Genomic DNA, 10,192 nt, shown 5'->3' with positions numbered 1-10,192 from the left:
CTAGAGGCGCTTGGGAAATGACCAACACGGACCTTAATCAATCAGCTCCCTAGTGCCAGTGTAGAAACTAGGTCAGTGCTGGTTCTTCCAGGACCCTCTCTCGGACCAGCACAATGCCCTGAGGTTTCCTATGGAATGGGACCCAGGCCAGGAGTCCTGTCCATGGGTCATTGTAGAGGTCTGTTCAGTCTGCTCTGGGAAGACTGGGGCTCACTCAGGCCAATCTGACAGCCCGGATCAGAGGGAGCAGGGCTGAAGCATTTATCTATTTACTGAACACTGTACATATATTATCTCCTTGAATTCTCCACTCTAAGAAGTGCTAGTATTCGCATTATAGCAGAGTACCTAGAAGCTCAGAGAGGGAGAGTGTCTTTCCCAAGGTCACACAGCACAGTAAGTAGCACCAGTGGTGGTTGATGCAGGTCTGCTGCCTCCAGCCCAGGGCCCCCGCAGGTCAGAGGAACAGCTAGACGGCTCCCTGCATCAGCCCTGCTGAGGCCTCCTACAGAGCTTTAAACTGCCAGGCCTCATGCTGGCTTTGGCCCACACACCTGCCAAGATTAGCCTGCACAACCGTCTTTCATTTTTTTAAATATGCTGGCTTTTAAAACTTGGAGACCTTTACATAAAATTGGGAGTGACTGGCATCTCTGGAAAGACTGGACATCCTGTGATGTCTGGTCTCATTTTCAAGGGGCTTCAACTCCCAGCTGGAGCAGAGTAGAAGCTGACCTTTTCCGTGGTTGTTTTGGCCACGTCCATGGCATGCAGAAGTTCCCCGGGCAGCGATCAAACCCACACCACAGCAGCAACCTGAGCCGCTGCAGTGACAATGCTGGATCCTTAACCACTGCGCCACAGGGGAACTCCAAAAGCTGCCCTTTCTGAAGGAACCTCACGTGTCAGTTCACCACTGTTCCCCCCACCCCACCCAATCCCTGCTGCTCTTACCTCAGGCGGCCCCTGCAGGTGCCTGAGTTTCCTGTTCTTGATCTACTCTGTGTGCCCACTTCTTCCCAGACTAGGCAGCTGGCCTGGCTTCCTGGGGGGAGCTGTGATCCGGGGAGGGTGTTAGGCCTTCCAAGGGCTACAGGTGTCTCATCCAACTGTGTGACTATGAGAATGCCACTTCCCTTATCTGGGCTGTGGGACACCCCCCATCAGGCCTGAACAAGTGACCCAGGCAATGCCCTTAGAAAGGAAAACGACCAGGAACTTGGAATACCACCCAAGTGTGCCCCCTCCCCCTGCCCCACACCAATCCATCCCGTAGGGGCTCAGATGAGGCCTCCCGGAGCGGGTAGTCCCACAGGCAGTGCTCCCGCAGGCAGTGCTGGGCACAGAGACACAGGGCGGGGGGGAAGGTGGTGAGGGGGGAGGATTTGCTTTCCAGGGATTGGTTTTCAGAAGAGCCTGAACATGAACCTGAGGGCAGTGACTGAGATGGAGCCCACAGATGGGGAATTCATGCAGATTGTGCACCTGCTCTCAACACTGTCAGATGCAGCCCAGCATCATCATGAACCTCGTGAAGTCTTTCCTCCCCGCCAGTAGGGCCCAGCCGCTGATGCTCAGCAGAACGGCTGACCAGAAATCCTGGCTCCACCGTTACTGGCTGAGCAGCTTGGTTAAGGGACTTCACCTTCTGGGTCTGTTTTCTGAGAAGACGAATAGAAATCAGTCCCTACCACAAAGGGTTGTTGGAAGAAAAGATTCAGAGAATTTGAATAAAAGCTATTTAGAAGCCCCCTGCCGCGCCCCAATACTGAGCAAGTGCTCCCTAAATGTTAACTGTTCTTATCGTCTCTTTCTTCCTTTCCAGTTTTTTGTTTGTTTGTTTGTTTGTTTGGCTTCATCCACAGCATATGGAAGTTCCTGGGCCAGGGACTGAATCTGAGCTGTAGCTGCAACCTTCACCACAGAGCCGGCAACACAGGATCCTTAACCCACTGTGCTGGGCCAGGGATCGAACCGATGCCTGTAATCAGATTCTTAACCCCATGCACCACAGCAGGAAGTCCTCATTACTCTCTTTTAAGAGGAGGAAACAGAAAGAATGAGAGAGAGAGAGATGAGGTCCTGTGCCCAGGGTCACACAGCTAGGGAGGGACGGAGCTGTGGTTCAAAGCCAGATCCACACTGGGCTATAAAGACAGGATGGGAGCTAGCCACTGTGGGGGAGACCAGAGCCACTGAGGATTGAGGGAGTCGTAGCCGAGTCTAGTGGTCTCCTGTGGGTCCCCACGCCCTGAGAGTTAGGGATCAGGCTCCTCTTGGGGCACATAACTGTGCAGGGGGAGGGAAAGGGGAAGTCAAGCTGAGCTCCAGGCCCAGCACTACCCCTAATGAGCTGTAATGGCTTTTCGGAGCCTCAATTTCCTCCTCTGTAAAATGGGACTAATTCTGCCTTCCTGCTATCAGGATTAGAGATGTTGCTTGAAAAAGGCCTTTTCTCTCCTCCCACACCTTCTACCATTCCTGTGTGCCTCCTTCCTTCGCCCAACCCCTTAAGAGGTGGGCCCAGCCTGGGCGGGGCAGGGCCACCAGAAGCACTTAATTAAAGGCAGAAAAACAGAAGTGACAGGGTTTCCCAAGTCCTAGAAGACACAATTCCCCCCACTTCCTCTCCACGTGCCGTCACTGCCTGAACCAGCCTGCCTGGATCCGCTGCTGTTCAGAGAACATGAGGACCCCCTGGGAGACAGCAGAGCCCCTCATCAGGACCGGGTACGTCTGGGGACTTGGGACACTGGGGGCCACAGGCAAGGAAACAGTCAGCAGTCAGGCCTGATGGGTATGGACCTAGGTCGCAAGCTCTGCCATTCCCTGGCTGCGTGACCTTGGGTAAATCCTCATTGATTTGAGCCTCAGTTTCCCCATCGGTGAAATGGGAGTAATAATAATGACTAGGAGGCTGTTGTGAGGATTAAATGAGAAATGCCATCCTACTCAGCCCAGAGGAAGCACCCAACATGTGGCAGCTGGCTCCTTATCATTTACAACTTTCAGCACAGGCTCGGCCGCCAATATGACTTAGAACGGGTTTTCCATTCCAGTATCGTACATGGTATCAGCTATTATTTTAACAGCTACCATGTTCCGAATACAAATTATATATACAGGAGGAGGGGGTTTGCTCCCGAATTAAAGTGCCATCAGGGCTGGGAACATCACGGTTCATCACCCCTAACCACATGTGGGCCCCCAGCACATGTAGAACTTCCCTAGTTCATTCATTCTCCTGCTTTCCCAGACAACTGTTTCATACCTTCCTCTTCATCTTCCAGTTTCCATCACCTCCTCCAGCATCTTCAGTGCTTTCAGCTGCTCAGGCACAAAACCTCATTGTCATCCTGACTGCTCCCTTTTCTCTCTCACATCCACAGCCAATCAGTCCACAAATCGTGTTGGCTCTTCCAACAAAATGTATCCAGAAACCAACCTCTTCTTACTGTCCCTCTGCCATCACTCTTCCGTGGAAGCTCTGCAAGGGCAGGAAGTCTCTGTTTTAATCATTCCTATTTCTCCAGTGGCTAGCACATAGTAGTTGCTTAATAAATATCTGTTGGATGAATAAATATAAGGCCAATGGAGGAGAAAATTTCCTCAGAGGTCAGCAGGTCCACTCTCCCCATCCTCCAAATTATAGAGAAGACACGATGCTCCACAAAGAAGGAAAGTCCAGAGTCACACAGTGAGCTGCCCAAGGCCACGCATTCAAATGAAATAGAGTCCCTTCCCTTTTCTCTTTCTCATTCTCTCTCTGTCGTCTGTGCTTCTCTCTCTGTGACTCTTTCATTCCCTTGGGCCCGTTGCCCTCACCAGACACAAGCAGCCCAGACAGTCCTCCTCACATCCTCACGAACTGCATGGAAACTGCTTTGAAACTGCATTCTTGGGGGTGGGGGGATGTGCCTGGGCTGTGGGATGGAAATCCTGTGAAATCAGATTGTTATGATCATTATACAACTATAGATGTGATAAATTCATTTGAGTAATAAAAAAAAAATGGGAAAAAAAAAAGAGAGAGAGACTGCATTCTTCCCTGACAATTCAGTGAGAACAATCCCAGGGAAGGCTCTGATTGGCTCAGCGTGGGTCATGTGGGTTTGGGGTGGGTTGCTCTGATTGGCCCACCTGAAAACAGTGCCCACCCCTGTGGCTAAAGGGGTGGAGGCTGTTAGCAGTTGAAGAGTCTGTAGGGCAGGGGCATTGGGTGGACATGGATCTCCCAAACCCCTCTGATAGAGGTCCCTCCAATTTCCTTGTGTGCAGGTGGAGATTCTGGTCCCAGGGGCTCTGCAAGGCCCTTGCCCCGCTGCAAGCTGCCTGGATTGCCTTCTCCCAGCCTGTCCCAAGCAGCTGTGGCCAGCTGCTCACCCAGCTCCTCCTGTGCGGTTGCCTGGCCATTGCCGCCACAGGTCTGACCTACCAATGGCTGGCATCCTTGCTGCTTTATCCTCTAGGACCCTCAGCCATGGTGGCCACTGTCTGTGGCCTCCTGGTCTTCCTGGGCCTGAGCCTGGTGCCTCCTGCCCGCTGCGTGTTTGCACTCAGTGTGCCCACCCTGGGCACAGAGCAGGGCCGTAGCCTACTCCTCTCCTGGAGTACCGCCACCCTGGCCATTGCTGTGGTGCCCAACGTCTTGGCCAACATGCACGCAGCTGGGCAGGTGCTGAGGTGTGTCACTGAGGGCTCTCTGGAGAGTCTGCTCAACACCACTCACCAGCTGCATGCAGCATCCCAGGCTCTGCGCCCTGCTGGCCAAGTGGGCAGCCAAGGCCTGACACTCCAGGCCCAAGGCAATGGCTCTGCCTTCAGGCTCCACATGCTCAAGGTCACTCAGCAGGTCCTGGATGACTTCTCTGGCCTGGAGTCCTTGGTCCGTGTGGCAGCGCTGGGGACCCAGCGGGCGGTCACGGGGCTCTTTACGCTGGGTCTCCTGGTGGACTCGGCCTGGTACCTCCACCGCTACCTGACCAACCTGCAGTTTGATAACGTCTATGCTACCCGGCAGCTGGCTCAGCAACTGGCAGAGGTCGGGGCCACACACTTGGTGGCCTCCCCGCCAGCCTGGCTGCTCTGGGCGACCCGGCCGAGGCTGTCCCAGAGGGAGCTGCTGAATTGTCCCCTAAAGCTGGGGATGCTCACCCTGCTTCTGATGGCCACAGCTGTGACAGTGGCCATGGACCATGCCGCTTTTCTCCTGGCACAGGCAGCTGTGGACTGGGCTCAGAAGCTGCCCACCGTGCCCATCACACTCACCATCAAGTATGACGTAAGTGCAGTGATGGGAAGGTGGGCAGAGTCATTTCCCTGAGGGAAAGGATAGAGTTTTTTAAACCCTGATTCAAAATTGAATTTTACTTGCCTTCAAGTTGTGGTCCTTGGACAAGCAATGGGATCCAGAGGCCTCGGCAGGTGAACTCATTTAATTCCTACAACAGCCCAATGCAGTGGGTTGGCCTCACCCCTGATTGCAGGTGTGGATAATGATAGTCAGACATTAAAATAATTTGCCCACCAAAATTACTCTTCACGTGTGGCAGCCTCATTTTTCTCACTTGTACAAATTGGATCAATCTTCGCCACTCAAGTCTTAAAAGGCTGTAGTCTCTAGAAGTACCTAGTAGGCTCTGTGCTGCATAGGAGATGTGAGACAAATAGTGGTTTTTATTAAGAGTTCACATCTGTATATAACGGACTGGAGGAGGCCTTAGGAATATTCTAGATCAGGAGTCTAAAACAACAGCCCTAGGGCCAATCTTGCTAGCTTCCTGTTTTTGCAAATTGAGTTTTATTGGTCTCAGATCAGCCATGCCATCTGCTTATACGTTGTCTGTGGCTGCTTACAAAGGCCAAGTTGAATAATTGCCATAGGATTGTATGGCTGGCAAAGCCTAAAATATTGACTATTTTAATAGTAACATATACAATATTTACTATCTATTTGCTATTGGAAAAACTTACTATCTCATCCATTTTTGTGGTGTTTTTCTTTGGGCACAAATCTTTCTTTTTCTTCTTCTTTTTTGCTTTTTATGGTCACACTTGGCAAATGGAAGTTCCCAGGCCAGGGGTTGAATCAGAGCTGCAGCTGCTGGCCTCTGCCACAGCCACAGCCACACCAGATCCGAGCCATGTCTGTGACCTACACCACAGCTCATGGCAGCACTGGATCCTTATTCCACTGAACAAGGCCAGGGATCAAACCTGCATCCTCATGGATCCTGGGTCAGATTCTTAACCCACTGAGCCACAATGGGAACTCCAAATCTTTTTATTTTTATTAGTGAGATCTCACACAAAAGTCATACCAAAATGTCAGACCCTGAGCTAATCATATTAATAGCTAATATTTATTGAGCATTTATTATGTACTGGGCAAGTCTCTTTCAAACTGCGTGGAACCAATTTGATCAATTTAATCACTTTAGGGGGTCAGGGTCACTGGGTTTTTTTTTTATATATGAAGTAGAATAGACTAGAAGTAGAAATTTATTAGAGTATATTGCAGGTGATAGGAGGATGTATTGTTCTATGAAAATTTTCTTCATAAGGTGCATTTCTTAACATCAGTCACAGTAAATAAACATGTCAGGCAATGTGCTATGTTACCTGATCTTCTTTATTTCAGCAAATCTAAGATGCCATTGATTGCAAGTCATGTCATCATTTTATGCAGCATCAGATAAAATGCTGTCAATTAAACTGACACAATGCCTTCTAATCATTTACAATTGTATTTGTAGTTGTATAAAGTCGTTGACTGATTACTTAAGCTAGATTTATTTTATCCTCTTTCTCATAAATAGTTAACAAGAAAAATAGTGAAGTAATTTTGGGAAGGTTTTCCTGACATACCCTTTTATTCAAGCCTAACTCTTCATGACTCTGGCTGAGTTGTCAGTGTCTTCAGCTTTTCAGCTAATCCTGTTTCTTCTCCGTGTCTTCAAGAGCACTGATGATGCTCCACTATGACTTCCAGCATTTTCTTCCATATTGTGGACACCTACCCTGCAAGTTTTGCTGTTGGCACCCTCTGACTCGAAAGCATGTGTTGGCACAACTGCTCAAATCAGTGACGAATCATATCATTCTGAAGACACACTTTAAGCTCAAAGATATTAAAATATGGGGGGAAAAAAATGAATCCCAGAACTGATGAAAATAAAACAGCTCATTTAATTGCCACTTTGAGTCTATAAGACAGGAATTACTATCACTGTCATTTTACTGATGATGACATTGAGGCTCAGAGAAGTTAGTGAATTTGCCCAAATTCACCCAAACTGTAAGTGCAGAAACCAGGGCTGTTCTGAGACATTGGTGGGCCCTACTCTCATGGACTCCTTTCACCATAAAAATATTAATGACTGTTGATATCATGATAAATATATTACTATTATATTGTGAAACATATTCTTCAATTTGAAAGTTCTTTTTTTTTTTTTTTTTTTTTTTTAAGGCCACACCTGTGGCACATGGGAAGTTGAATCAGGGCTTCAGATGCAGGCCTATGCCACAGCCACAGCAACATGGGATCCAAGCCACATCTGCAACCTGCGCCGCAGCCTGCAGCAATACTGGATTATTAACCCACTGAGGGAGGCCAGGGATCAAACCTGCATCCTCATCAACACTATGTTGGGTTCTTAACCCACTGAGCCACAACAGGAACTCCTAAAAGTTCATTTTTATTTTTTAATTTTTTTTGCTTTTTAGGGCTGCACTTGCAGCATATGGAAGTTCCCAGGCTAGGGTTCGAATCAGAGCTACAGCTACTGGCCTGTGCCACAACCACAACAACGCCAGATCTGCGCTGTGTCTGTGACCTACATCACAGCTCATGGCAATGCTGGATCCTTAACCCACTGAGTGAGGCCAGGGATGGAACCCACATCCTCATGGATACTAGTGGGATTCCTTTCCACAAGCCATGATGGGAACTCCCTAAAAGTTCATTTTTAAATTCTGATTTCAAAAGAAAATAAAACAGTGTCATAGGCTCCTAAAAGTGCTATGGGTCCCCAGCACTGTGCTTAATGGGGAAGTTATCTTTGGTTAAAACCAGGATCCAAACCAAGAAGTCAGGCTCCAAATTTCAAAAGCTTAACCTCTGACCTCCCTGCCTCTGTGGACACCATCCTTCTTGCTCCAACATGCCCCATGGAAATTGTAGGGCCTGGAGTTCCCATTGTGACTCAGTGGTAACGAACCCAACTTGTATTCATCAGGATGTGGGTTCAATCCCTGGCCTTGCTCAGTGGGTTAAGGGTCCGGCATTGCCATTAGCTGTGGTGTATGTAGGTCACAGACATGGCTCAGATCCTGTGTTGCTGTGGCTGTGGTCTAGACCAACAGCTGTAGCTCTGATTCCACCCCTAGCCTGAGAACTTCTATATGCCTCGGGTGTGCCCCTACAAACAAAAAAAGAAAGAAAGAAAGAAAAGAAAAGAAATTGTAGGGCCTGATGCTTATTTATGAGCAGGAAACTAAGGGCCACCTTGGCTGGGACTGACGCCTGGGTGGGCCACATGTAACCCACAGTATGACCTTAAGTTAAATGATGCTCCTGATGGCATCAACCTCATAAAATTGTGCTTATTCCATGGACTAGAACATCTGATGTATTCACTAAGGGCTCAGCAAAGAGTAAATGCTGATAAGCATGAGCTGGTTTTCTCAAAAATATTCTCCGCAAAGAGTAACAATAATAAAAATAGCTTTGTATGGTACTTTTTTTTTTTTTTCTCAAAAAGCCTGTTTCAGATTTCTGATCTTGTTTGACCTTCCTCAAACCCCAGGATGCAGGAGTTCCTTTTGCACCCATTTTGCAGATGATGTCAGGGAAAGTTGGCCCCCTCCAGTCTCATGAGCATCTATCTGTCTCTGGTGGGAGAAAGGGAGTGGCTGGGGTATGTTTGCTGACTCGGCCTTTTCCTCCTTTTTGAAGGCTGCATACACTGTCCTGGGCTTCATCCCTTCCTCTTCAACCAGCTGCCTCCAGAGAGCCCCTTCCTCTCTTCCCACCACTCCTTCCAGTGGGAGCTGCGCTTCACCGCCCCCGGCTGCCCGCTGCTGCCCGCCCAGCGCCCACATACAGCTGCCCCACTGGCTGCTGGCGCCCTGCAGCTTGTGGCTTGCTCCACGGTCCTCCTGGAGACCTATGCCCGCCGCCTGCGGCACAGCATCGCTGCCTCCTTCTTCAAGACCCAGGAGGCAAGGAGGGTCCGCCACCTTCAGGCCAGGCTCCAGCGAAGATACAACAGGCACCAAGCCCAGCAGCTGGCCAGGGGAACTCCATCCTGACCTTGACACCCAGCAAGCAGCCGGCATGGCTAGACAGGCCCCTAGACACCTGGACAAAGAGAGAGCAGTGGGGCCGAGGGGAAAGAGCTTTGGAGTTGCCCAGCCCTGAGTTGTAACCTTGGCCCTTCTGCTCTTTCTCTGTGTGACCTCTCTGAGCCTCTGTTTCTACATCTGCATAACAACTGCGTAATAACTACTGATGAGACTTTCCACGCAGCAATGTGATAGGACGGGATGTGATGTTGGACATCAAAGTCTTTGATAAACAGAATCAAGCTATGCAAAGTGAAGACAAAGTTCCTCCGGCCCGTGGGGGATGGGCAGGGTGGGGGCTTTGTCCAAGCTCCCATCTGCATCTACTGCTTTACCTGGCAGATGGCGACTTTGCACCCTGACAATATTGAAATTGGACTTATTTATGTCTCCCTGAATCCTCTGAACCTATTTATAGTAATTAAAATTTTCTTGGAGTTCCCATCCTGGCTCAGTGGAAACCAATCTGACTAGTATTCATGAGGAAGCAGGTTCGATCCCTGGCCTTGCTCAGTGGGTTAAGGATCTGGCGTTGCCATGAGCTGTGGTGTAGGTTGCAGACGCAGCTCAGATCTGGTGTTGCTGTGGCTGTGGTGTAGGCCAGCAGCTACAGCGCTGATTCAACCCATAGCCTAGAAATCTCCATATGCGGGAGATTTCCATATGCGTGTGCGGCCCTAAAAAGACAAAAACATTTTTTTTTTCTTGATTGTATCAAAACATGTATTTTTTAAACTCAAAATTAGAGTGAATGAAGATCACTTCAAATTCCTTCAGGGGTTTCCCTTCTAGGCTCGCCAGGTTTAGCAAAAAAAATATATATACAGGACACCTGGTTCAATGT

At 49.2% G+C, this 10,192-nt stretch overlaps 1 protein-coding gene across 1 annotated transcript; it reads left to right on the top strand.

Moving 5' to 3' along the window:
• On the top strand, positions 2,040-9,793 carry OCSTAMP (osteoclast stimulatory transmembrane protein). The gene is given in 6 exon segments (XM_013985433.2): positions 2,040-2,730; positions 4,279-5,281; positions 8,960-8,981; positions 8,984-9,310; positions 9,313-9,368; positions 9,370-9,793. Coding segments are annotated over 6 exon segments (1,623 nt in total). The 5' UTR covers positions 2,040-2,686; the 3' UTR covers positions 9,541-9,793.

The sequence above is a fragment of the Sus scrofa genome, chromosome 17 (assembly GCF_000003025.6).
Source record: "Sus scrofa isolate TJ Tabasco breed Duroc chromosome 17, Sscrofa11.1, whole genome shotgun sequence".
In the NCBI taxonomy this organism is placed as follows: domain Eukaryota; kingdom Metazoa; phylum Chordata; class Mammalia; order Artiodactyla; family Suidae; genus Sus; species Sus scrofa.
Note: the sequence above shows the minus strand (reverse complement) of the source record. Positions and strands in the feature narration are given on the sequence as shown.